The following is a 25,949-nucleotide window of genomic DNA, read 5'->3' as shown; positions in this document are numbered from 1 at the left end:
AGCTTGATTTTGGTAAATGTATAATTAGGGCAAGCAGCTTCCTTAGCTCCTGCCCAATCTCTCTTGCAATTGCCCTTTGTTTTCTCATCCGTCCTCGCCAATCTCCTTTTTTTCTCTCTTTAAATCAGGATTTCTTCCGCGATCTCGAATCAGGGATTCTTTCCTTGTAATCTCGAGATCCTTCTAGATGTTGAAAGGAGTCCGTCCGTCGGCGACCATATCCTGAAATCCTTGCCAAGCGGGCCGGCCTTTTGTTCCTTGCCGTAGTACAGGGAGGACGAAATTTGTTGGCGCCATCCTTAGGGTACATACGCGTATTATTTCTAGTAAGCCAGCATGTGATGATCGCACAACAGGAGGAACTTGATGCCGAGAGAGAGAGATTTCGATTGGAGATACGAAGGGGGATGCACCGTGAAAGGGGGGAGAGAGAGCGAGACCATCATGATGCTTCCCTCATATGGGCAAATGCTAATAGATTACTAGGGCTTGATTCTGCGCATCTAGAAGGAGGTGAGCTGATGAGAAGGAGATCATTGTGAGGCGTTCGTATCGTGCAAAGGTAGATGTCAAAAGCCATGGACGGAGAGACCGAGATCCGCGTTCATGGTGGTTGACGAAGGAAGCAGGAAGAAGGACAAAGAGAAGACAGAGAAGGAAAAACAGGTTACATCGTCTCGCGAAGCATGCCAGCATTGGAAGAATAATTGTAAGCAAAAAAAGCCGAATACAACGTCGAGGTTTGTTCAACAGAAGTTGCAACCGACGTCTGTCGTGGTTGGATGTCCAGTTTCCATTTTTGGTGCAAGGAATGACGCTGAAGTGCAAGGCTGATCTTTTCACATCATTTCCTCTTAGAGTGAGCGCAGAGGTGATCGTCCAAACTCTGGAAAGATCAAAGGAATCAGCGTGCAAGCCACGTGCAATCCACGAGCGACAATCATGAATGTCGCGAAATGTCTACTTTTGTCGCTTATGAAAGGAAGTCGCAACCCTTGCTGGTTTACCAGTCGGCGACCAGCATGGTTGCTGCGCCTTCCAAGTGCAAGAAGATCTCATTCGTCTTGCGCTCTCTGAACTGGCCGGCTTTAACTAAGGTAGAAGTTTGAAGCCACCGGATCATTCTTACATCCATGTATGATCGCCCTCTCACTGCCGTCATTCACGCTCGGTTGTTGCCATGAACGTTACCCATCGCAAGCCCCGACAACTCCGTGGGAATACAGTATCACACAGTTGAATGGTTGAAAGACCTCGCTTGGAGAGCACGAACATTCAACAGCGTCATCTTTGTCTTGCATGCCTTGCCCAATGACGAGAATCGTACAGAATTGTCTGCCTCTGCCTACTGGTTCTAACACTAACCGTACCCAATCCGACTCCGGTCGACCATAGCGTCTTGCTTAAGCTACCTCCACAACCACCATGCAATGATGCAAACCTGGTAAACGCCCCCATGAGCGGTGAGATGTCCCTGCAGATGGAAGAATTAAAACCGCTGGGTAAACCCAACAACAGCAGGGGAGGGAATATGCAATGCGTGAGGCGGCGCCTCTTTGAGATGGTCACCCTCCAACCTTGAAGCGCGTACCGATGCAAGCCTCGATAAAGTCAACTGTATGAAGATGATGGAGGGGGGGAATGACAAGCCAAACACGGGCTGACTGTCGTTTTCCCAAACCATAACGATTCAAGGACCAAAAGTCTAGACCCACACCGAATCTCAAGACGGGAGGTTGCTTACCCAAACCGAGACCTGTAAAGTCGTTTATCGAAAAGAGCATGTATGACGGAAGTTCCGTCCTACGAAGAAAGCCACGACGGGTCAACTGCTGTGTTTCAAGTTGATCGAAAGAGTAATCCGAACCCAGCCAGCAGCGCCCAACGGGACGCGCGCAAAGAAAACGGGCGGCGCGTACAACGACAGGTTGGAGTAATTCGGAAATTTGATCTCGCCCCTGCGCTTTAGCTGCTGCTCGCTGATGCTACTGCTGCTGTTGCTTGCTGAATGGAGCGAGCTCCTCCCGGTGGATGGTTCTCCCGGTCACGGTCCACTGCTCGAGCAACCGCACCGGCCTTCTGCGCAATGACGGGTTGGTGAAGCTTGTACACTGACACACCGCATCGAGAAAGCTCTACCGAATGAAACGGACAGAGCAGCTTTGGTGACATTTGGTGACATTTGGTGTTTTCGGTAAAATGTTCGCTTTGGTCAAGGATGTGCATGCCAAAAGGGAAAACCCCATCATCCTTGCAGAGATTGGACAAGGTACATAGCGTGGGACGCACGCAGAAAATGCAAAGACCACGCGTGCTACTTTTGTTGATCTCTCTTGTCGATCTTTCTCATGCGGCTTGCGCGCGCGAGTCGCAACGTGAAGTTGTGTTTTGCAGGCAGCAGAAGGGGAAAGCATCAACACGAAGCGAGATCAAAGTTCAAGCCTCGGACTGGGGTCGCAACGGCCTGTCAGCAACCTTCTTACACTTGCTTCAGAAAGGAAAAGGCATGTTGAGCCGTGGGGGTGGCAGGTCAAGTGGAGTGCGCTGAAGATGTCGCACACCTCTTTTCCAACGGCCGCTTCTGGAGAAAGAAACAACGTCCGCGCATGTTGCTACTGCTGCTTGCCGCGAAAACCGTTCAAAGGGTTTCTCTGCTCAAAGCTCTTTGCCCGTCCAATTCGGCTGGAGGAACATGCCGATATGAGGACACAGACAACGGGAAGTCCCTTGTTTCGTGCACGCCGCGGCAGAGTAGTTCGCAAGATGACAGCGGACTTGTAAAACAGAGACAGGAACGAGACATGACCATAGCTCGGGTGCGGCTGCACGTAATAACCCACCACCCACTAAACACTACAAGTGACTCGTGCAGGAATCGAGAACAAGGACTTTTTTACGATTGTGGAGAAGCTCATCTGGGACATTGCAAGCCACCAAAAACTGCAGGAAATAAAAGGGCCGCCCTTGTTGCCATCATTTTGTCGATATTAGGAAAGCGCCTTGTTCGGCACGATGTTGATGGAGTTTATACACCACGCCCAGATGTTTTTTTAATCTATACACGTAGTTGATACGACGACGAAAGGAAGTCAGAATGGCCGACAGCCGTTTTTCATCATCATCGTCTTTGTGATCTGGAAGAGACGACGTTGGCCTTCTTTCGCGATCCGAGGAGAATCAGGGCTTGAGATCGAAAGTGATCAACATTTCCTTGACTGTCAATGGTTAGCCGCATGAGCATCATAAAAAGATCTGGTGGATGATTCAAGAAAGGCAGGCGCATACAAGGATTGCAAGTAATTGCGTGGTTTCTCCAGTTTTTAGAAGTCTTCTAATTTCCCGGAGGTGCCGTAGTTCGCCAAAAACATGTCAAGAGTTTTGGAAAGAGGTGGTCGATTCGCTCCTAATCTTGTTGTTGCCCCGTCCCTTCCGAGCCCAAATCATCATGATGGTTTGATGGGATCACGTCCTTTTCTGAACGACGCGATGACATGCAGGATGAGCACGCACACACAGGCTGGGTTTGGTTCTCCTTGCGATCCCTCACAATCTTGCGGAACAAGCGATGGCTTGGACGCCACTTGATTTTTTGGAAAAAAAAGCCCACTTTGTTGTTCGTAAAACGGCTCCATGACCATCTATCTCACCAACCCTCCGGATGAGAAACTGATGGACCGTTGATGTTTCACGAAGACGTTCTACCCACCTGCCTGCCTCTATTGTTTGATATCATACGCGAGCTTGTTCGTTTCTGTCGTGTCAATACTATGATATGGTCCGAGGGGAGCTATAAGACTTTTCTCAAGACTTATTAAGTGGACGCTATCTCATGACAAGAAAGCTGTAATGAGTTGTAGTTCTCGAGCCAGCCCTTGAACACTTCCCGAAAAAGAGATTCAGGACCCGTCATCATCAACAACATCATCAACCATCATCATCATCAACATCATCAACATCATCAACGTCATTCATCATCAAGCATCAGCATTTCACAAGAACAACACAACCGCAGGCCGAGGATCACTCAATCAATTTCTCTTGTCGCGCCCTGACCCGACAGAAAGAGTGTTGGTGTTACATACCGCATACAGCTGCACCAAGAGTCTAGCCTTTTCCGATACTCTGAACCAGTCATCGGGTCGTCCCTTGACGAAGCGTGAAAGGGCATCCACCAGAGCCGGCCAGACCTGCCTTTCGGTCGCGCGTGCTTCGAAACCCGGTCGCGGACTAAAGCTGACTAGTTGCAACGGGTATACTAAGGCGAACGAATCAGTGTACCGATCTGCATCTGCATCAACATCACAACCCCCCCCCTCCAGGGCAAAGGCAGGAGAGACGTCACGCAGCACCGCTCCAATCCCCAAAAACTGTATGTTGCGCCCCAATCCTTTTTCCACACTTTTTTCGATTTTATTTTTGGTCTCGAGTCCTTCTTCATACACATCATCATCATCATCATCCGTTTCCTTGTTGCTGTCATTTCGAAACCATACAAAGCACATTCCCTCAGATCGGTTCTGTTGTATATACCCAATTTAATGCTCGGGATCGATCTGGTTCATTAAACCTAACCCCGGACCGGACAAGGCTTCTCAAGCACGACCATGTTGCTCACATTATCGCAGCCCGGGAAATCAGATTTTGGCGCACGTACTACGCATGACTTTAAATCACCGCAATTACCCAGATATTCTCCAAAGTCTATGATGAACGACGCTGTACGACCTCCACTGCCGGCCAGTATCACCCCGACCATGTCGAACCAACATAGAGGCTTGCCTCCACCAGCTGCCATGACCCTGCCGGATCCAGGGAGAGGCCCTCCAAGGATTCCTCCGCCACCTCCTCCGGTGCAAGCGCCGGCGCATATCCATCATGAAGCACAAAGGACACAATGGCAGGATGAGGCAGAGTCATCACGCAATTGGCATGCGACTAGGGTTGAAGAGGAGAGAAGAAGGCAAGAGGAAGAGAAGACACGGCAAGAGACGTTACGACTTGAGCAGAGACGGGTTGAACACTCCATGTTGAGAGAGTCGATGCAGGGTGGTATTCCTCCGCATATGGTTCCCATGATCTTTGCAGGCATTGGCGGTGCCAACCTTGCGAACTTTAGTCTGGAAGTGTTGCAGCAGTATACCACTCAGTTGCAAGCCGCTCAACAACAACTCCAACAGCCTGGACATGATGAAGGAAGGGAAAGGAGAAGCATCAACCAACCTCCTGCTCCGTACGCATTACCTTCCCAACCTCAATCACAGGCTCATCCTGGCCCTCAACAACCCCCACCACCGCTGGCTGCTCATCAATCGACCTTTTCTGCATTCCAATCCACCTCTCCTCCAGGCAGACGGATTCCTGGAGCGCCTCGGTCATCCGTGGCTCAATCCACCTTGCCTCGTCTGACAACTGGAGACATGCAAATCAACCCGCCTCCATCTGCACCGAGCAGCGCTCACCCTCTGCATCAGACTCAAACAATCCAACAAGACCAGCCGGCCTCGTCCCCGTCCATCTACTTCCACCACTGGGTGCCACCGACGTCACAGGCTGACTCCAAGTCGGGTAACCAGCCGCAAACTCCAGTCACGGGCACAGGTGCATCGCAAAACTCTGAAGGAGGCCACCACACAGATAGCCCTCGCAAGCGCAAGAACCAGCAGGCCCATCAGCCACCTCCACCTCCGTCGTCGCTTCCGACTCAATCTCATTCAAGCCCGAGTTTTTCCACGACCTCCTCCGGCCGTAAAGGTGGTCCTGCGCATGAATTAGCTCGTAGCAATGCCTCGCCTCGTGCTATTCCCGGTGCCGGTCAAACTCCGAGTCGTCGTGATAGTGGTGCCCCTGGTACGCATCTAGACTTTGTTTATGAGAGAGGTGCGCCTCCAAGCAAGAGTCAGCAACAGCATCATCACCCCTCGTCTCACCATTCGACCGCTCCTCCTAGTCCGAAGAGGGATGCTCGTCACCAATATTGAGCATATTTCTCCATGATATTACTCCCTTCACTTCTTTCTTCCGAGGTCGCTTTCAAGGATCAAAAAACAAATGTCTAATGACCCTCACCGCGGACACTCGTTTTACCACCAACCACCATTTTTTTTCCAGGCGCTGGAAACGCCACCAAAGGCATGTTTCCATCCCGCCTCCGGCACGTTCGTTCACGAAACAGCCCGAGTATGAAGGAAAACATGCTCACCTCAATCTCCTCTCTTGCCTATAATCTTTAATGGGCTCGAGGTCAACAACAACCTTTCTTGAACAACCAATGATTTGGTTCTTGTTCATGCTTCTTTTTGGAAATGGAGCTTGCTCCTTGATTTTCCAAATCCTTCAAATCAATCTCCTTTGTGTTGTTCAATCTTCCTTTGAAAAGAAGAATGATACCCCCTTCTCCCATTTTCCTCATCCCATCTGCTGGCAAATCTCTCTCCTATATATACTATCACCATGCCACAACAATTTGTTGGCCTTTGAGCTGAGCTCGAAGAGTGTTCCTTTCCTTCCTTCATCCCCACCCACACCGCTGGCATTTTCTTCTCTCTTGCAAGGATCAAGAGCTGGATATTGAAAACGGTGTGGATGTGAGGATGAAGGAAAAAGAGGCACAAACCACATATCGAACAGGGCTGTTCAATTTTTCATTTACTCCCGAAATTCAAACAAATCTTTACATACTGTACTTGCTTGCTCACCTCTGCTTCTTGCTCCTGTCCTCGTATCTTGTGAACATGCGACGTCTTCACAATGTCAGTCAAGTGTGAGTCCAGATCGTCGTAACCCGGCACGACATGCCTCGTTGTCAATTGATCATCCATGAGGCAGTGTAAAATGCCGTTTCAATCATTGGAGAAAAAGGGTTCACCTTTACTTAGCAGCAGTGTCTTGATGTCGCTGCCGTCCCGTGTCTCGGAGGAAATGGATCTGTAAACCTACTCTCGTTGACCGTTGGTGTTGAGTATTGTAGCTGATCAAGATCAAAGCTGACGGTGCTGACCGAAAAGTCGATCAACCTCCAGCCGAACCACAATCCTTCATCTCCAAAGAGAGACCTTCAGCGTGTATATTGTTTCGGCCCTACTCTTTGGGTATGCTCCCTTCCCAATAGTCAGGTCAGGTAGACCCAGCGAAATGGGTCAAATGAGGTTGAGAAAGTCCAGACAAACCATAATGGCCCAAGAGACGGCACGTATAAGCGTTTAAAAGACCAATGAGAGAGACGATCCGAATCAAGTACGGAGTAGCTCGAGCGAAGACACACAAAAATCTCCATATAGCAACAAAAATCAGCGACTATCCAAAGTCAAAATCATCAGATCAGTAGTAATAGCCGTGCCGTGAATTGGTTCCAGAGTCCAGACTCCAGACTTTTTGGGTCCTTCGTCTTCAAGGCAAAGCACGCAACGGAAACGCAAGCCGCAAGTCGTTGAAAGTTGGATTTCCTGACAGGCGCGGGATGAGGCAAGTGATAATCTGAGACACTGCAAGAATTGACGTGATGCGACAGAGTTTCGCGGGAAGGGATTCGAAAAATGTCTCAGAAATGCAGAAATGGCGTCCTTTCGGAGCATTTTCTCCGATAGGCATTTTACACAGTCGATCTTTCTCATTCATTTGATGGTGTGTTTTGTTTGGCGAAGATGTGGTAACGGGACTGCATGTGCCGGGACGTATTGGAGATAGGCGATATAGGGGAGGTAGAGTGGGTTGATTAGTGATTCGAGCATAAGCGAAGTAGTGCTTGTGGTTAGTCGGGTTGGCATGTTTCTTTGTCCTTGTGCTGTTGCATGCACGCGCGTCCGAATGTGGAGTTCCATCTCAGGGGTTGTTGAATTGATACTTCTGCCTCTCGAGTGTGATGGGGCTTGTGGAGATTGTGATTGGCATTGCGACAGTAGGAGGGGACAAGTCTCCAAGGCGGGAGTCTTTGTTTGGTGGTTTCAGTGCAGAGCGGTCGGTCATGACTGATATCGGAACATGGATGCCAGCTATGTCCGGGATGCGACGTGGAGAAAGGTGGGTTTGTGTCTGGTGATGGATGCATAGATCTGCCACAATGGAAAGAGCGCATGCTTGATGGAAAGGGAAGGGGATCTTCAGCTTCGAGGGCGCCAAGAGATTTGAGAGACGGACTTCGAACGAGGAAGGCTCGATCAAGCAATCATGATTTTTGTTGGTGTTTCATCATTTTCGTCTTGACCGTCGCGTCGCCATCTATCTCAGGCCTCATCGAAGACAACTCTCACCTGCATCAACCACGTGTCCAACGAGATGAACTGCCTCCGCCAGGCCAACCGACGACTCATTCAAATCAACAAAGCGCTTGCACTACTGCCGCCGATAGAACAGTCATTACTCGCAATCCCCGCTCTCTCGCATACCCACCTTACGCCCAGAACATGCATCGCACATGCCTCTAGCTCCTCGACACGGTGGAAGACACGCCAGACGAAAGACCACTTTGCTCGAGAAGCCAAGGTCGCCGGTCTGAAGTCACGCGCCGCTTTCAAACTGCTAGAGCTGGACTCGAAGCACCACATCTTTCGCAAGGGCGGCACTGTCGTAGATCTGGGCTATGCGCCTGGTAGCTGGAGTCAGGTTGCTGTCAGCAGAACGAGTCCAGGTGGCAGAGTTCTGGGCATCGACATCATCCCTGCACAACCGCCGCGAGGTGCGTCAAGCATTCAAGGCAATTTCTTGAGTCCAGAAGTGCAGGCTGAGGTGAGGAGATATGTGCGAGATCCTGCATTGGGTCGAGCGAGGGCAAGAGTGACCATGTCAAAGAAAGGCGAAACCGAGGCCGAGGAAGAGGATGGTGCGACGGAAGAGGAGGTTGAAAGCGAAGGACGCGGTGTGCTACGAATGGCTCAAGAAACAAAGACGAAAGAGAACGAGCAACCCGACCAACAGGAACAACAACCAGACGAAGAGGCGGAGCAAGAGGAAGCACAACTCAGCGTGCGGAAAAAGGATCTTCGCGACGGAAGAGTTGTCGATGTTGTGCTAAGTGACATGTCAGCACCCTGGGAGCAGACGACCGGTCACTGGATCAGGAGCGTTAGTAACCCGTATTTCAGGATGATGAACACGAGCGGCACCGCCTTTCGTGATCACGCTGGCAGCATGGTAAGTCTTTCTGCTTCTTTCAATTTTCTTCTCTCCGTCTTCTTACACACACAACTCTCGTTTTCTTCCACTTTCAAGAATGCATTGGCTGAAGCGATGGCCTTTTTGCACCGGTAGGATCTCTGCAATGCTGCCTTGACTTTCTGCTACGACACCCTCCGCACCGGCGGTCACTTCATGTGTAAATTCTACCAAGGCTCCGAAGACAAGGCTTTTGAAAATCGACTCAAGAAGTTGTTCGACAAAGTCCACAAAGAGAAGCCCGAGTCTTCGCGCAAGGTAAGCTTGTCAAACTACTTTTGACCCTCGTGAATCAAAAAGGTGAAGTATCGATTGCTGACTGTGGTTTTTTTTCCGTTTGATGCAGGAGAGTAAAGAGGCCTATTTTGTTGCATTGAGGAGGAAGCCTGATATTCCTAGAGAATTGGTGTTCCCTGACGAATATATCGAGGAGAACGAGTTTCCGGAATGAAGAAAAACACTTCATTTGCTGTCGATACCCCTTTTATGAACTCGCAACTCCACCATCAACACCTTCAAGTGACGACTCGTGAACTCGCTCTCAGCGGACATGCACACAAATACCAAAAACATCGTGCCTTTTGACGGGTGGTTTGGAAGGCACGTCGGGGGAGGCTGGGAGCTCAATTTGAACCCAGCAATGATCAGTGCACGAGGCAAAGACGAAACAAAAAAGGCGAAACGCCATGGCGAGCGGACGAGTTGAACGACCATAACTCTTCTTCTACCTAAACATCGACACGTTTAGTTACAAGCAGAGAAACTCGCCAAATCAACATGTGAAGATGCTATGACTCACGAAGATCACATTAACGCTTACAGGTACTCTTGGTAATCAAAAAGAGATGGAGACAGACCTACGAATTGCTCAAACGGTTCCAAGATCAAAAATGAATGTATTCTTCCGATAACCAAATGGACAACTAAAATGCTATTAAGGGTACTCCTCTATATATATCTACTCCCAGCAGACACCTTTCCCTAAGTTCAGATATCCACCGATGCAATCCGCGCCGCCCTCCCATGTGAGTTGAAAACACAATGTTGACCCTTTTTAAAATTCATAATTGTCCTCTTGAGAAGGAAAATATTCGTCATGAATGACTGGTCTTAATGATCAATCACAAATCCTCCACGCCAAAGTGTGGTTGTCTCTCACACCCTCAAACCAGCAAAACCCCAATTTCGATTCGAACAAGGCTTTCTGTTCGGCTTCCAGACACTCGAGTTTGTCGTGTTTGCCCCAAATCCAATACTGTGGCAACCACGTATCGGAATTATGCCCGAAGCAGCAGCTGTGTTCGTAGAACCCTTGCGGGATGAGTTCGCGGACATAACATTGTCTGCGAGGTTTGAGACCTTGGTTTCTGAGGTTGGTGCAGTCATAGAAATTATTGCAGAGGGCGATGCTCTGGAGAAGGGGCATGTAGGGAACAGTAGCAAGAATCTTGGTGATGACATCGTGTTCCAGAGTTTTTGCACGAGATTTGCTGAAGCTTTTGGTACCTGGAGGGCGAACTTTTTGGATCGATGGAGCAACGGTGAGATGTCTGATATATCTGAGTCCAACATTTTCGGGGGAGCAGAAATTCTCGACGATGTGGAGTTCCCGCTCGTTGTTGGTGATGAGCGTCCTACGATAGAGGTGAGTGAGGGCTCCATTTCGAGAGTTCTGGTTGATAAGACAAAGCGCTGCGAGATCCTTCGATGAAGATAGGTGTTGTCCGATAATGCCCCACAACTCGCGTGGAAGGTCCCGCAGGACTGGGGGCTGTTCGTGAGGCTCGGGGAGAGTGAGGCTGGAGGTGAGAGGCGCAACAACCTTTTCACCTCTCGTTGGGCAGAAGTTGGGCCGGTTGCAGGTCCCGTCATGTTTGACGTGGGTTGAAGCAACAGAGGTTTTTGTTCTGGGTTTGGGATTTCCGGGTTGTGAGCCGATGTCTGTGGAAATGTGTGAATAAGGAGTTGACGGAGTAGATCCGTTAAAGCGTCCATCGCGTCGGCGCTTCGATCTTGTGGCAGGCATATGAAACTCAAGAATAAATATATGATTTGCAAAGGCATCGAAGGAAGGCTTGGAAGAAGTTCTGTGAGAGATGGTTGTGAGGAATAGGAAGGTATGGAATGATCAAAGAAGGGGGCGAATTTATAGTTCGATGAATCACAGTCATAACCAGCACTGCTTGAGTGATTTTGAGTCCGGAGACGAGTATTAACGACGAGTAAATTTGTCCCGGCGTCATTCGTCAATGTGTGGGCAGATCTTGAGCTCGTGCATACGTGTATAACAACCGAAATTGGAGAAGGGATTCATTACAGGGTATCATTGTGTTGGCGCAAGAGCGCTCTTGCAGAAGATGAACAGCGAAAAAAGGTGCCACCTCATAGAGAAGACTTTTCGATCATGTGCGGAAAGACATGACTGAGGCCATCAGCAGGTGCCTTGGTCTTGTCGTCGGCATTCTCATCATATCGCATGGTCTTCTCGCCACTTGCCGGATTTTGGCTGGCGATATCGGGCTGACCATCCAGATGGTCCTTGCGGATTTGGTCTTGATGCCACTTGGACATATCCAAGGTCTTGTCGACTTCTTTCGTGAGCTTGTCGATTTCATCTTGGAACTTCTCGTCTCTAGTCTTCTTGGCTTCCTCTTTGGAAATGTCGTCCTTGGTCTTGCGTGGTTTACCAGGTATGTATTCGGGATCTGTCTTTGCCCAGAGGTCTTCAAGATCGTCTTCCCAGCCGACGGCTTTTGCGAGCTTGCGCACACCAGCATCGCAGTCGCCAAGTAGCAGAACATCATCAGAGCGAGAGCCAAGACCACCAACTCTTTCCATATTAATCAAGACGCGAGGCACGCCCGACTTGCAAGCACCGGGCAGACTGGCGAATGGTTGTACTTGTAATGAAGTGCCCAGAACGATGCAGAGGTCGGCTTCGGTAGGCACATCGATATTGTCAAAGAATGCACTGGGCAGCTGTTCACCGAAGAAGACAATCTCGGGCTTGACCAGTCCATTGCAGCTGGATTTGTGACAGTGTGGAATCGTCTTGGCTTCGATGTGCTTTTTCAACTCGTCTTGTGGATATGGGGTTTTGCAGTCAATACAGCTCTGGCGAGCGAAACTGCCATGGGCTTCGATGATGGACTCGTCAGGCACACCGGCTTCGCGCTCCAGACAGTCGATATTCTGGGTGAAGAGCTTGAGTAGCAACCCCTTCTCGTGTAGTAGGCGGATGAACGAATGAGTTACAGTTGGACGATATTTCCCGGGGTAGAGCTCGTGAGCAAGTGTGTAGAAGGGCGTAGGGTTTTCGCGGAAGTAGGAGATGTCGAAGACGGCTTCAGCATATGGGAGCTTGAGTCTAGCAAGGTTGGCGTAGAGACCAGTATTGGGAGAGCGGAAGTCGGGAATGCCTGCACTTGTCGAGATTCCTGCGCCCGTCATGACGACGATGCGCTTTGCGTGTCCATCGCGTATGTACTTGGCCAGACCATCGAGCGTGCGCGACACCAGCGTTTTGGAAGGAGCACCCTCGTCTACCGGGCTTGATCCGTCTTGACCCATTCTGGAACGTCCTTTGCCAACTTTTCCTCTGTCCTTGTTGGCCGCGCCTGCCTGGCGGTGCGGTTTGTTCTTGCGGCCTATTTTGAATGCGTCGCGGAACCAGCGATTAAATGGAATGGCCACTCTTATTCTGACAGTATTGGATAGATTGAGGGTGTCTTGGTTCGTTGATGAATGGTGTTGGCGCAAGGAAGAAATGTTCAAGAAAGTCGCAGGCCGAATGAGGTTGGACCCTGAAAACGTGACTCATGTGCGATTGCACTCTTCCGTCATCGTGACTCGCTACTCGGCGACCATCTCCGGTGAGAAGGTGCGACCACAACGACTTTATCAAGCTGCAGGAACAATTTCAAAGTTGTGCAACTGGTGAGTGTGAATTACCTCACCTGATTGTTTCCGTCCATCGGACCTCTCGGATCACGGAAGAGACGCATCCGAGCTGATATCCAAGTTTCACCACCCAGCCCTGAGTCCTGACCAAGACAGCGCAATGGCCAAAGGGTCCGCTGCAGAATAATTAAAAACATCTCAAGACCTGTCTCTGCTATCGCGTAGGTTCTTCTGTAACTCTGCTTGAGATGCCAACGTCTGATCATGACAGAAGATCACACCTGGAACAAACTCCGCCACGGCTTCCTGACATTCAACAGCATGCCTCCTCGCGTGCATGTTCTGTCCGACGATACAGAATTTGACAGAGTCTTTCTCAAGCATTTGAGACAAGAAGGCTTTGATGTGAACTATCTCCCGTTCACAGGAGATGTCAAAGGCTTCAAGTGGACGATTCAACATCTGGCAGATGATCTTGAGCTCGGTCAAAGTTATGCTATCATAGGTATGTATACAGCACGTCAAATATACTTTCATCTCCTACTCCGAGCATGATCCTCGACTTTGAAGCTTCTGCTAACGATACAATGTAAAGCCTTTGGCGAAGCAGCAACACACCTCCTCAGCATTGCGCAAAAGCCGCTCCCCCATTGCATTGCTTTGATTGTTTACTATCCTACTACTCTCCCCTCGCTCAACCACAAATACCCCGTTCATCTTTCCCTGCTCTGCCATCTCGCTTCCAACCAACCTTTCGGTGCTTCGACCTTCAAATCTTACGTCTACCCAGATACATATCCTGGATTTGCTGAAAGAGATTTAGAGGAGTATGATAGGGTGGCTGCGGGCTTGAGTTGGGGCAGAACAGTTGGGTGTTTGAGAAAGGGCTTCGGGGTTGAAGTTGATTTGGAAGGAGTTGTTGAGGAGTATAACAAATGTAAGTCTGCACTTCTGAGACTTGTGCTAACTTGGAGAAAACAAAACACTAACAAAAATTGGGTGACAGGTAAATTTGAAGACAAGGACGCTAGAGGGACAATGTCTGTGTTGAGTCAGGTACCGTACGTGAACCACGTGCCTACTGCAACTGGCGGCATTGGACGAGATGATCTTGATCACTTCTACCGTCAGGTATTTCTGCCTGGCAATCCTCCAAGTTTGAAAGTTCGTCTACTCAGTCGCACTATCGGTGTTGATAAAGTGGTCGATGAGATGATGGTTTCTTTCAGACACACACAAGTAATATCCTGGTAAGTCCGAACTCTACATCATTAAATGATAGGTAAGGCTCATGGTAGCTGTATAGGATATTGCCAGGGGTGCCTCCAACGAACAGGTCAGTCCAGATACCTGTGGTGTCCATCGTGAGCATTCGTGGTGGCAAGCTCTGGCATGAACAGCTGTATTGGGATCAAGCAAGCGTGTTGGTTCAGATTGGGCTACTCGATCCGAAACTCGTACCAGGCGACATGAAGAAGCAGGGTCTTGAAAGGCTTCCTGTGATTGGCAAAGAGGCAGCCGAAAAGGTTCTGGACGAAGGCAGCCACCCGAGTAACGAGCTCATCTCCTCATGGGCGGAGGAATAGCCGTAGATCAGACCCGCATGCAGAGGCAGATACCCATTTGGTTATCGAAGATTTCAACTCAACCAACAAACTTGCAAGTGGGCATGCGGTAATTGTCCAGGGCCCAGTAGCGGCGGCGCACGCCCTCCCACTCGCCCTGTTCATCAAGGTCGGGAATGTGAATGTCTTCAAACTCGGTATCCATACCGGCATCGAAAAGGTCCATCTCGACAACTCTAGTGTAGACATCGTAGCAGACTTGTCTGTCGGCACCGAGACCGTTGAAAAACCCGAAGCGACCTTCAGGGTCCATCAGGCCAATGACATGTTCGCTGAAGAACTCCTTCAAAGCCTTGTACTCTTCGGCAAAGGTATCAAAGTAGATGCCATCAAAGATGACATTCTGCTCGACGAGTTTGGGAACGACGTCTTGCCATCTTCCTTCGTGAACTGTGACACCAGGCTTCTCGTACCAGCCATCCTTGCGCATGCGAGCGAGGACATCAGGGTGGGCCTCGATGATGTGGTGGGCAGAAACATGCTTGGATTGGAAGATGCCATCGATGATACCCATACCGTGACCAACGTTGAGCACACGAAGACCAGACTTGGGACACAGGCGATCGACAGTCTTTTGCATGATGTCAGTCTCCCAGGACATCATGACACCGTTTTTGTCGGCGTCCAGCAGTCTGTCACCCTTGAAAGTGAGATCCGAGGCGAGGTAGTCTTCACTGTTGACATCGACCTTGGTCTCTTGTCCGTTCTCATCAATCTGGACCAGATCCGGAACGCTGTCAGCACCGGGTACAGTGCCGTCAGGACCGACAAGTTCAGGGACAGGCTCCTCAACCTCGACCATTGAGGCTTGTAGAGAATCGCCATTCTCGTTCTCAATAATCTCGAAACCTTCAGCATCCAACTCTTCCTCTTCGCTGTCGTCCTCGTACTCTGCGAGCATCTCGAAACCATCGAGACGGCTCAAAAGGAGCTCGGCACGAACACCAGCCTCGACCATGGCCTCGTAGCACTTCTTCAGACCCAAGCGGTGGGCAAGACATCCTGGGGTCTCGTTGTTGTCATCCAGGTCATTCCAGATAGCACCATTCTCAAGCAAGAGCTTGACGGTTCTGAGAGCTTCCTCTTCCTCCAGAGCGGTGGTGTTGAGAGTTGCGGCTTCGTCAACGTCCATGTCTTTCTTGTCCTGGGCGGTCTCGTCGTCAGGCTCGCAGGCGGCGATGGCAGCGTGCAGAGGGGTCATTCCAGTATCGGAGTCGACGACGTTCGCGGAGCCAGTAGGTGTGCGCAAGAGTCGGCGCAGAGAATCGAGATCATGGTTGGTGGCAGCGAGGAGGATCTCCTGCTCTGTAGTATCGGTATCAATCTCCATGGGTTGGTCGTCAGCCATGTTGGAAATGTTTTGGTTATTTCTCGAAAAGAGATCGATAGCTCTGCCTTCTCGACTTCAAGCTTGTGATTTTTCCGCTCTAACAAAAAGAAAAAAGCGGAGAAGCTGCGGGGAGTTTTGGACCCTGAATGCTTTCACTGACGCTCTTCACGAAAACAACCACAACTCTGGAGTACACATTTGTCCTCCCGATCGATGAGAAATTGCAGACGAGAACTACTCAAGGGTTCTGTCTGTAGATTTGGATAAACCTCTGATCAGAATCGCTCATGAATTGCGGTAGTCATCTCCTCATTGAAAACTGAGGAAGGAACCTCTCGGCGTCTTCATTTCTGATTGGCCAGGTTTTGTTCACGGCATAGCAAGGTACCTTCTGTCTCGGATGCACAAGAATTGTTTCCGAGTTACAAACAATGATTGCACACATATCGAAAGCCTCTAACACATCCATGAGCACGTAGCAATGAGATATCCGGCTGCTCAAGTGGCCGAGGCCCGGCAACAAGTCCTGCTTCCAAAAGCTGCATCATTCGAGCGGCTGCGTCATAGCATTTTGCAGCTCCTGATCGTCAGCCAAGTAGCGAAAAGCAGCAACATTTCCGAAAGCCTTGACAAACATGAAGAAATCCCTACGTGTCCACCGTATCCCGTAATTAGCTGATAGCCTGACACAGGTAGTGCTGTGGACTGCCTTGTTTTGCTGTCAAGTTGATCACGCTGGACCATGCGCTGCCATCTCTCTATTCACTAACCTAGCTTCCTCCATCTCACACCAGTCGCATCTTCACCATCAAAATCAGCCATCAATACATTCATCTCACCTACGTACATTGACGCCGACTCTCCATCAACATGGACGGACTGGCACGAGAAAGCCGTCGTCCTGGTCTGAAGACAAGCGACACTCTCGATGCCCAGGAACTGGTGGGCAGCATTGCAAAAGACGGAACTGCTTCTCTAGAGCCACGTCACCGTCAGACCACCTACATCCAGAACGCAGACTTCTCCAATAGCTCATCCTCTACCTCGCTGACGTCCGACGAAGACATCGAAGACTACGACAAGATTAAGTTGGATCCGGACACGATCGTTGATGGCAGTAGCGGCGGTCCTTTGGGCAACGCTCAATCCGTCGCAGACCCAAACACAGACCAAGATCTTTCCTTGAAGCCTTCTTCATCCGGTGTTGGCCATATTCGAAGGAATCCCGACTCCCATGACCGTCAACTATCACCAGACTCTCGTCGCAAGAGTATCCAAATCCGTCTGGAAAAGACTGATCGCAAAGGTCACTACATCCTCACAGCCGATGACCCCGACATCCGTGATATCCTTAGAAAGGGTATGGAAAGAGAAGAGGCTTCACAAGACCCGTCCAAGCGAGCGAGAAGCCTGCGCGACCTTGTCTTCACCCGCCAGTTCACCACCTTCGACCGACAAAACCCTCTCAGCGCAGAGTCTCCTTTCCACGGCTTCTTCACCTTGTTCTGGTTGGCCATGGTCCTCATGTTCCTCAAGGTCTCGGCATACAATTGGAAAGAGCATGGAAGCATATTCGGAGGAAATGAGGTCTTCAAGATCATGTTCGGCCATGATGTCTTGGTGCTCGGTTTCACTGATGCTGTCATGGTCTTCTCGTCTGCGCTAGGCTTCCTGCTACAAAAGGCCATTGTGAACAACTACATCAGCTGGAATCGATTAGGCTGGATTATTCAGAACATCTGGCAGACTTTCTTTCTGGGCTCTGTCGTCTGGTGGATGTTTTACCGCGAATGGCCATGGTCACACACAATTTTCATGGTTCTGCATACCATGGTCTTCCTCATGAAGCAGCATAGTTACTGCTTCTACAACGGCCACCTGTCAGTCGTGTACAGGCGACGCAACATGTTGAGAGAGAAGCTTCGCGACCTCCGTGAAACCAAACCCGTTGGCTCAGCACCAACCAGTCCTCAGACCATCAGCCCTGCAGTCACGAGTGCCCTTGAACATGTCGACTCAGGTGACAAGAAGCGTCGTCCTGGAGCCCTTCGGACCGCGACCAACCTCGAGAACGAGACATCCGATGTAGCCAGTGTTGCAACAGCCATGCAGTCTGGTCAGCCTCTTACCTCGCAGCAGATGCAGGCTTTTCAGCGCATCATCGAAGAAGAGATCGCTACTCTGGACAGGGAGCTCAAGGGCAAGGCACAATCTGACGAAAAGGCATACCCGAACAATTTGACTTTCGCCAACTTTGCCGACTGGACCATCTTGCCTACGTTGGTGTATGAACTGGAGTATCCTCGACAGGAGCGCATCAACTGGTGGTATGTGCTGGAAAAGTCCATGGCAACATTCGGAACAATGTGTGTGATGCAGGTCATCTCTCAAGCATATATTTACCCTCCAGTGGCCGAAACTGTTCGCATGAAGGAGGCAGGTATGTCGCTGGAGGAGAGGGCAAAACAGATGCCATGGATCGTAAGCGACATGCTGTTCCCACTACTGTTGGAACAGCTTCTGTCGTGGTATGTGATTTGGGTAAGTCATGACAGTGAATATCGACATGGTATAAACAGCAAACTGACTGCAACCTAGGAATGCGTGCTCAATGTTCTTGCCGAACTTACATGCTTTGCGGACCGAGGCTTCTACGGCGACTGGTGGAACAGTGTTTCCTGGGACCAATACGCCAGAGATTGGAACAGACCAGTTCACAATTTCCTGTTGAGGCATGTTTACCACTCTTCGATCTCGGCCTTTCACCTGTCGAAAGGCACAGCAACGTTCGTGACGTTCTTGCTGTCAGCTTTGGTGCATGAGCTGGTCATGGCGTGCCTGTTCAAGAAGGTGCGCGGCTATCTGTTTACTATGCAGTTGTTGCAAATGCCTCTAGTAATGCTCAGCCGGACCAAGCTACTCAAAGGTCGAGATCTGCTGGGAAACGTGGTGTTCTGGATCGGGTTGTTCGTGGGGCCGAGTGTACTCACCAGCTTCTACCTTTTGATTTAGTCGCGAAGACATAGAGACGCAGGTCTAGTCTATATAGATGAGAAGAACAATCATTACACCAGAATTTGATATCCCAAACTAAGTCTCGTGGCTTCGGGCATGAAGGAGTGGCGGTGCAATTGAGCCCGAGGTGACGAGCTTCCGCTGGGCGGCAAAGTGGAAGCTCACCTGCGCACCAAGGCGTCGACGTCACAAACCGCGTGTCTTTCTCCAAGTGCTGCCTCCAGATTCTTTGCACGGTAGTATTGATCGAGGCTGAGTATTTTATCGATATATCAATACGTGAATACGTCGAATACGTCAAACACTAGACCGTTGGACAGACATCCGTGGAAACATTAGGCATCCGGATTCCGCTTGGCTACATTAGCAATCTCCACCCGCCATCTTCGCGTTTAGCTACTCTCACACCCCACCACCGCAACCATGAACGTGATCAAGCTGCAGAGGTATGGCCTTGAAGGCAGTGGATGTGCGCGATTGAAAGCCAGGCATTAATACATGACAGGAAATACCCTCAATTCGACCAGAATGAGATCTTCCAACTCTCCAATGCCTTCCAGAACATGGATGTCGACGACAAGGGCTACATAGATGAAGCCACCGTCATCAAGGCCACTCAGAACTCGGAGCGTCAACCCTACGATGTTGTGCGACAGGCACTCAAGGAGGTCGAGCTGGACAGTTCGCGCCGAGTCGAGTTGGACGACTACGTTGATGTATACCAGCCCCACCGCCCACCTTGGTCAGGACACGACTAACAAGAGCGCAGTTGATCTCGAAGCTCCGCACATCGTCACAAGCCCAACAGCGCATGGCCACCGGGCCCACTCGTTCGCGCGGTCTCAGCAACGCCCAACTTCAGGGCCAACAGCCCACATCCGGACACGCCTCCAAGGGTAGTGTCGGCGGCGGCGCAAGTGTCGGAGGTGGTCGTATCCACGTCGGAGGTGCCACGTCTAGTTCACAACACACCATCAACGAGGATGAGCGCGAAGAATTCACCCGTCACATCAATGCCGTCCTTGCCGGAGATGCCGACATTGGCAACAAGCTGCCTTTCCCCACCGATACCTTTGAGATGTTCGACGAGTGCAAGGACGGTCTCGTACTGGCCAAGCTCATCAACGACAGCGTACCCGACACGATCGATGAGCGTGTCTTGAACAGAGTCGGCAAGAAGATCAAGACACTCAACGCCTTCCACATGACTGAGAACAACAACATCGTCATTGAGTCGGCAAAGGGTATTGGCTGTTCGGTTGTCAATATTGGCTCTGGCGACATCATCGAGGTCAAGGAGCACTTGATTCTTGGTCTGATCTGGCAGATTATCCGCAGAGGTCTTCTCGGCAAGATCGATATCAGACTCCACCCTGAGTTGTACAGACTGCTGGAAGATGATGAGACTTTGGAGCAGTTCCTGCGCCTTCCCGCTGAGCAGATCCTGTTGCGCTGGTTCAACTACCACTTGAAGAATGCCAAGTGGCACAGAACGTGAGTATCCCAATCTTGGAGAAAAGACGTCTTCTAACAGTGTACAGCGTGTCCAACTTCTCGAGCGACGTCAAGGATGGCGAGAACTACACTGTTCTCCTCAACCAGCTCAAGCCCGAAATCTGCTCCCGCTCTCCCCTTCAAACCAGTGATCTGATGCAACGCGCCGAACAAGTCCTCGACAACGCCGACAAGCTTGACTGCCGCAAGTTCCTGACTCCCAAATCACTCGTCGCCGGCAACCCCAAGCTCAACCTTGCTTTCGTCGCTAACCTGTTCAACACCCACCCCGGTCTCGACCCTATCACTGAAGAAGAGAAGGCTGATATTGAAGACTTTGACGCTGAGGGTGAGCGCGAGGCTCGCGTCTTTACTCTCTGGCTCAACAGTCTGGACGTTCAACCTACCGTTGTTTCCTTCTTCGACGACCTCCGCGACGGTACCATTCTTCTGCAAGCATACGACAAGGTCATTCCTGGCTCGGTACAATGGCGCCACTGCAACAAGCGTCCCGCCAACGGCAACGAGCTCATGCGCTTCAAGGCCGTCGAAAACACAAACTATGCCGTCGAAATCGGCAAGCAGAACCGCTTCTCGCTTGTTGGTATCCAAGGTGCCGATATTACCGACGGTCAACGCACTCTCACCCTCGGCATGGTCTGGCAACTCATGCGCAAGGACATTTTCAACACCCTCGGAGCTCTTGCTCAACGTATGGGCAAGCGCGAGCTCAGCGACGCCGACATGGTCTCCTGGGCCAACGGCATGTCCAAGAAGGGCGGCAAGACCTCGGCCATCCGCAGTTTCAAGGACAACTCTTTGGGTAACGGCATTTTCCTGCTCGATGTGCTCAACGGTATGAAGTCCAGCTATGTCGATTATGACATGGTTGCCTCTGGCCGCAACGACGATGAAGCCTACGCCAACGCCAAGCTTGCTATTTCCATCGCCAGAAAGATGGGAGCGACCATCTGGCTTGTGCCTGAGGATATCTGCAATGTTCGCAGCAGACTTATTACTACTTTCATCGGTAGTCTTATGGCTACTGCTGAGAAGATGGGTGTGTAGGAGGGGCGAAAAAGATGCCGATACCGCGCACTTGTTGATTATTTCTAATGTCCTTACACTCCCCCTCGCCCACCACAAATTATCCTCCCCTGCTTGTTTTATATCCACAATTCCCAATGACAGAAAGTTTTGAATTTCCCTTCTCTTTAATCCCATGTCATTTCCTCTGTGACGAACGATCGTGGGTAAGTCATTGGTATAGTCATAGTCGAATACTGCGCAGCTGAGTCCTTTTGAGATGTGAGACATCCCTACCCTCGTGCTAACCACGCAGTACTGGCGATGAGTCTTCGGTCGTCACTTTGCTCTGCTGCCTTGACTTATCATAACTTGTCTCTTCTTTTTTTTTTCTCCCCTTTCATCTTTTACTCATCTCCGCAAATCCACAAACTTGCACACTTTTCTTATTCCTTTTTCCAACGAATTTCTCATCGAAAAGATCCGCAGGGAAAAAAAGATAATGTTCACAACACGCCTTGTCGTCAAAGCCATTTGGGCATCAAGATTTGCCGTCAACAATGCAACGCTTGCTCAACGCCGCAGTGTACATGATATCAATTTACCTCATCATGAAGATCACGTCGCCGCTGCTTCCGAATACACACGACATCTTCAACACCTCCTCGCAATCAAAGAATCAGAAATCAAAGAAAAAGATACCATCATCTCTACTCTGCGGGCTCAGAAAATAGAACAAAACCAACAAACCCGCACCCAAACAACCACCAAGCCCACTGAAAATAACGATAACCCCAACAACGCCCAAAACAACACTACCATCTGGACAGGAGGAATGACAGATACAGATGGTTTCGGAGCTGGATGGAGAGGGAAAGGTTGGGATAAACCAGTAAAAAGGAAGGAAGGTAGGATGAGGGAATTGATGAGGGGGATGACTGGGGAGGAGAGGGAGAGGTATGATCATCTTTAGGGATTGTTGGTTTGGTTTGGGATAGGACAATGGGGTTGGAAAGTGGATAGGGAGGTGGATGGGGGAGGTGGAAGTTGAGATCAACAAAGACGTTTTCCGCCATCAAAGTTGCAGAAATCTGATTTCTTGAAATTAGATGTTGCTGTGAGGGTTGATGGGTTTTTCTCGGATTAGAAGAGGTAGTAAGTAGTGATGGCCGTTGATCTAGTAAGAACGCAAGAACCTTTATCTAGAAGCTGCGACGAACGAGTGTCGTTATGTTACCATTATCTCATTAATCAGACAGCTCGAACATGAGTCGCGCGGACGGAGCACGGGCCACAAGTGGACGAAATCGCGAGAACTCGTTCGAGCGTCTGAGAGTTCAATGACACTCTTTTGGTGGTAAACCCTTTCGAAAAACCACGACAACAACACGATTAGTCGCTAATAATCATGGCGATAATTTTATAGGTAGGCGCACAGTTTGAAGAGGTCAGTCTGATTTTTTTTCTTAAATTTTAGCGACTTTTGGGTGAGTAAAAACTGTTTTAAGCTGTTTTCAGCTATTTTCGAAAATCTGACACGTCAGATTGCGCCCGAAGCATCCCGGGCGCATAACGCCGAATTCGACTACGGATTCGACTACCTTACTATTTAATTAACAACAATTCAACAACAGCAGCTATTTAGCTAAGATCCATAAGTCTAAGTAAGTGCTCTATCCTCTTTCTACACATCGAAAAAAAAGTCGAAAAAGTTATCTAGTTGCGCTACAATCTTCTATTGTTCTTTTTCAAAATCTCCTTTACTTTCTACTTATTTCTTACTACCCTTACACTATTTACTTATTTTAATAGCTATATGGGCCTTAGACGTACTATATCTAGGCCCCTAGCTAATTTACATAGCATATATAGGTGTTGTAGTTAAGAGCTTGTTCGGTTCGGCGATGTCGTCTATTTTGAAACCTTAGATTATTGCTCTAGCTCGTGCTCTCTAGTCGTAACGGTTAGCGTCGCTTTTATCTTCTAAATAAACTATGCCTTGTTTGGTTCGCTATATAAGCTCGATTATAATCCTCGTAAGCGTACTAAAGCCTTAAGGTCCGAGTTCCTTAAGTTCTTTAAGCTCTAAGCACTCTTATTAATGGCTCCGGATCGACGACATTATATCGCTGTTGCCGTAGCAGCTACTGCTACGTAGTATGCTAAACGAGGCGTACCTTCTAGTATTCGGACGATATATACATCTACGTATCGTAGCGAGGAACTAACTACTAAACTACGCCGACCTAGGTTAGATAAGCGTCTCTTTAACTTTACGCGCCTTCGCCGACATACCTTTAAGTCGCTCTTAGAGTAGCTAGAGACTAAGGCCGATCCTCCTCTAAGGGGTAGCCACTTTATATTAGCTACCTAAAAGCTTATTATCTTCCTCTACATCTACGCGCATAACGTTAGATTTCGAGTAGTTTAAGAGAACTTCTAGCACTCGCGGGACACGGTATCGAATGTCTTCTATTAAGTCCTTAACTCTATATAGTTAGTCTACCGATCGTACGTCGTCCTACCTAGCGAAGAGGTACCTAAAAGGATCCTAGAAAATAGTAAGTTCTCGCCCTACTTTAATAACTATGTCGGTACTCTAGATAGGTCCTATGTCGTTACGTATATCGAGGGTAAATAGGCACTATAGAGAAATAGGAAAGGGTTCCTATTGTAGAATGTTTTAGTAGTCTATAACTTCGATAGGAACTTTATATACGTTCTAGCAGGGTAGGAGGGGTCTACTTACGATAGCCGAGTTCTAAAGTTAGTAAGGACGAAGGACTTTAAATACCTAGGTAGTAGGCGATATTACCTCGTAGATGCTAGATATATTAACTCTAACATAACTTTAACACCGTACCGATTAACTCGCTACTATCTACGCGAGTAGATTAGTACTACGAAGAGGCCTAAGACAAAGGAGGAGCTATATAACCTACGTTACTCGTAGTTACGTAATGTTATCGAGAGGACGTTTAGGGTCTTTAAGAATAGATTTAAGATTACCTCGACGGCGACTAAGTTCTCTATACGCACGCAGGTAAGGCTAATATATGCGTTAGTAGGTCTCTATAGACCTAGCAGTGGTATAGGAAATCCCATTAGGATTTAGGGCGGTATAGGGAAAATGACGTTATTTGTCCTATACTATACCACCCTAAACATAAGTAGGTCTAGTCCTATACCACCCTAAATGAGTAGGACTCCCTAATAGATTTAGTTAGGACTAACTAAATATCTTACGGTAGAGCGACTATATAACTATGTTAACGCTATAAAGTGAAGCTAAGTTACGCTAAGCAACGCTAGTGTCTATACGCCTACATCTTCCGAAAATAATTAAAGAAATCCCTATTAACAACTTTTCCCCTACTACTATAACACCTTTATGCGCTACTACTACGCGCTACTACTACTATAGCACTAAAGACTCCTAATAACGGTAAGCGTAAGGCTAACGACACCTACTCGACTAACCCTAACACTACGAAGGAGATAACGCGCCGGCTAAACCGCTTAAATAAGCAAAAGCTTTTCGAGAATAAGAAGAAGGCGCAGATAGAGAAAGTAAGGCATATAAAGGTTAAAGTAAAGAAAGAACCTAGCTTCGACGTAAAGTCGACCGTAGAATAACAGGTCTTACTAGACAAGTGCCTAGAAGATGTTAAGAAACAGCTATAAGAACATATACCGCTATATCGTAGTAGTAGCGTAGTAGTAGCTAATTCTAACTATAGGGGAGACGATTAGTACGAGAACAACGCCCCTAGTAGTAAGAAGACTAACTAGCATAGTCTAGTTACTATGTAGGAGCTTACTGCTAGTATAGAGGTCCCTAGTACACCCCCTACGCCTACTCCTACCTACCCTCGGGCTTCCCTACCTTCCCGCCTAGCCGCAACTAGTAAGACGGCTATTCCTTTCTAAAAGGAAGATGTAGACATGCTAGACGCTACAACTAGTGATAATGTATGTATAGCAGCTACTACTACGCTACTACTACACTACTACTACGATATACTAACTAATTTTATAGGAAGAGTAGGAGGATAACGCTAACGACGACGATAACAGCTACGGCGAAGATACTAGTATTAATTTAGACACTATATCTACCGTGTCTAGCTATATAATTGCCTACATAAAAATAGCTAAGGCCCTTATTCGCGCTAGTGCGCTCTATAACCGCGTCGTCTAGGTTATAGAGGCTACTATAGAGTCCCTCTTTGTTAAGCTAGAAATTGTTAATAACCGTGCCTATTTTGAAGGTTACGATAATAGTAGCCGACTAGTTAGCGCCTAGTTAATTAATATCGCCGTTACTCTCCTCCTAGATAGCGAGGAGAAGGAGGTCCTTTAGGTAAGTCCACTATAGTAGTAGCGTAGTAGTAGCGTAGTAGTAGCTAACT

At 49.0% G+C, this 25,949-nt stretch overlaps 10 protein-coding genes across 10 annotated transcripts; 6 read left to right on the top strand and 4 right to left on the bottom strand.

Annotated features, from left to right (window-relative positions):
- Positions 1–131: 131 nt before the first annotated feature.
- M438DRAFT_349391 (uncharacterized protein) lies at positions 132–741 on the bottom strand. Its single transcript, XM_029906387.1, has one exon. The coding sequence runs from the start codon at positions 694–696 to the stop codon at positions 472–474; it is 225 nt and encodes a 74-aa protein (XP_029756107.1). The 5' UTR covers positions 697–741; the 3' UTR covers positions 132–471.
- Positions 742–4,604: 3,863 nt separating this feature from the next.
- M438DRAFT_282808 (uncharacterized protein) lies at positions 4,605–5,978 on the top strand (the record flags this gene model as incomplete). The annotated part of the gene is made up of 1 exon (XM_029901327.1): positions 4,605–5,978. One exon carries the CDS (start codon positions 4,605–4,607, stop codon positions 5,976–5,978), a length of 1,374 nt encoding a protein of 457 aa, XP_029756106.1.
- A 2,175-nt stretch (positions 5,979–8,153) lies between these two features.
- Positions 8,154–10,032, top strand: M438DRAFT_123147 (FtsJ-domain-containing protein). Its single transcript, XM_029898764.1, has 3 exons — positions 8,154–9,126; positions 9,244–9,405; positions 9,494–10,032. Exons 1-3 carry the CDS (start codon positions 8,272–8,274, stop codon positions 9,596–9,598), a joined length of 1,122 nt encoding a protein of 373 aa, XP_029756105.1. The 5' UTR covers positions 8,154–8,271; the 3' UTR covers positions 9,599–10,032.
- Positions 10,033–10,264: 232 nt separating this feature from the next.
- On the bottom strand, positions 10,265–11,173 carry M438DRAFT_339452 (uncharacterized protein; the record flags this gene model as incomplete). Its single annotated transcript, XM_029904217.1, has 1 exon — positions 10,265–11,173. One exon carries the CDS (start codon positions 11,171–11,173, stop codon positions 10,265–10,267), a length of 909 nt encoding a protein of 302 aa, XP_029756104.1.
- Positions 11,174–11,529: 356 nt separating this feature from the next.
- Positions 11,530–12,717, bottom strand: M438DRAFT_282900 (NAD-dependent deacetylase sirtuin-2; the record flags this gene model as incomplete). The annotated part of the gene is made up of 1 exon (XM_029901335.1): positions 11,530–12,717. The coding sequence occupies one exon, from the start codon at positions 12,715–12,717 to the stop codon at positions 11,530–11,532; it is 1,188 nt and encodes a 395-aa protein (XP_029756103.1).
- Positions 12,718–13,312: 595 nt separating this feature from the next.
- M438DRAFT_349387 (carboxymethylenebutenolidase) lies at positions 13,313–15,082 on the top strand. Its single transcript, XM_029906386.1, has 4 exons — positions 13,313–13,552; positions 13,643–13,984; positions 14,054–14,297; positions 14,354–15,082. Exons 1-4 carry the CDS (start codon positions 13,369–13,371, stop codon positions 14,631–14,633), a joined length of 1,050 nt encoding a protein of 349 aa, XP_029756102.1. The 5' UTR covers positions 13,313–13,368; the 3' UTR covers positions 14,634–15,082.
- On the bottom strand, positions 14,692–16,020 carry M438DRAFT_327455 (arginine N-methyltransferase 2; the record flags this gene model as incomplete). The annotated part of the gene is made up of 2 exons (XM_029903177.1): positions 14,692–15,387; positions 15,472–16,020. The coding sequence occupies 2 exons, from the start codon at positions 16,018–16,020 to the stop codon at positions 14,692–14,694; spliced, it is 1,245 nt and encodes a 414-aa protein (XP_029756101.1).
- An 852-nt stretch (positions 16,021–16,872) lies between these two features.
- M438DRAFT_282975 (acyl-CoA/sterol acyltransferase) lies at positions 16,873–19,014 on the top strand (the record flags this gene model as incomplete). The annotated part of the gene is made up of 2 exons (XM_029901342.1): positions 16,873–18,543; positions 18,601–19,014. 2 exons carry the CDS (start codon positions 16,873–16,875, stop codon positions 19,012–19,014), a joined length of 2,085 nt encoding a protein of 694 aa, XP_029756100.1.
- Positions 19,015–19,257: 243 nt separating this feature from the next.
- M438DRAFT_305520 (fimbrin) lies at positions 19,258–21,836 on the top strand. Its single transcript, XM_029902231.1, has 4 exons — positions 19,258–19,463; positions 19,523–19,733; positions 19,787–20,511; positions 20,559–21,836. The coding sequence occupies exons 1-4, from the start codon at positions 19,441–19,443 to the stop codon at positions 21,577–21,579; spliced, it is 1,980 nt and encodes a 659-aa protein (XP_029756099.1). The 5' UTR covers positions 19,258–19,440; the 3' UTR covers positions 21,580–21,836.
- A 120-nt stretch (positions 21,837–21,956) lies between these two features.
- M438DRAFT_349384 (uncharacterized protein) lies at positions 21,957–22,838 on the top strand. Its single transcript, XM_029906385.1, has one exon. It carries the CDS (start codon positions 22,040–22,042, stop codon positions 22,508–22,510), a length of 471 nt encoding a protein of 156 aa, XP_029756098.1. The 5' UTR covers positions 21,957–22,039; the 3' UTR covers positions 22,511–22,838.
- Positions 22,839–25,949: the final 3,111 nt, after the last annotated feature.

The sequence above is a fragment of the Aureobasidium pullulans genome (assembly GCF_000721785.1).
Source record: "Aureobasidium pullulans EXF-150 unplaced genomic scaffold scaffold_29, whole genome shotgun sequence".
NCBI lineage: Eukaryota > Fungi > Ascomycota > Dothideomycetes > Dothideales > Saccotheciaceae > Aureobasidium > Aureobasidium pullulans.
This window is presented reverse-complemented; position numbering and strand designations above follow the sequence as displayed.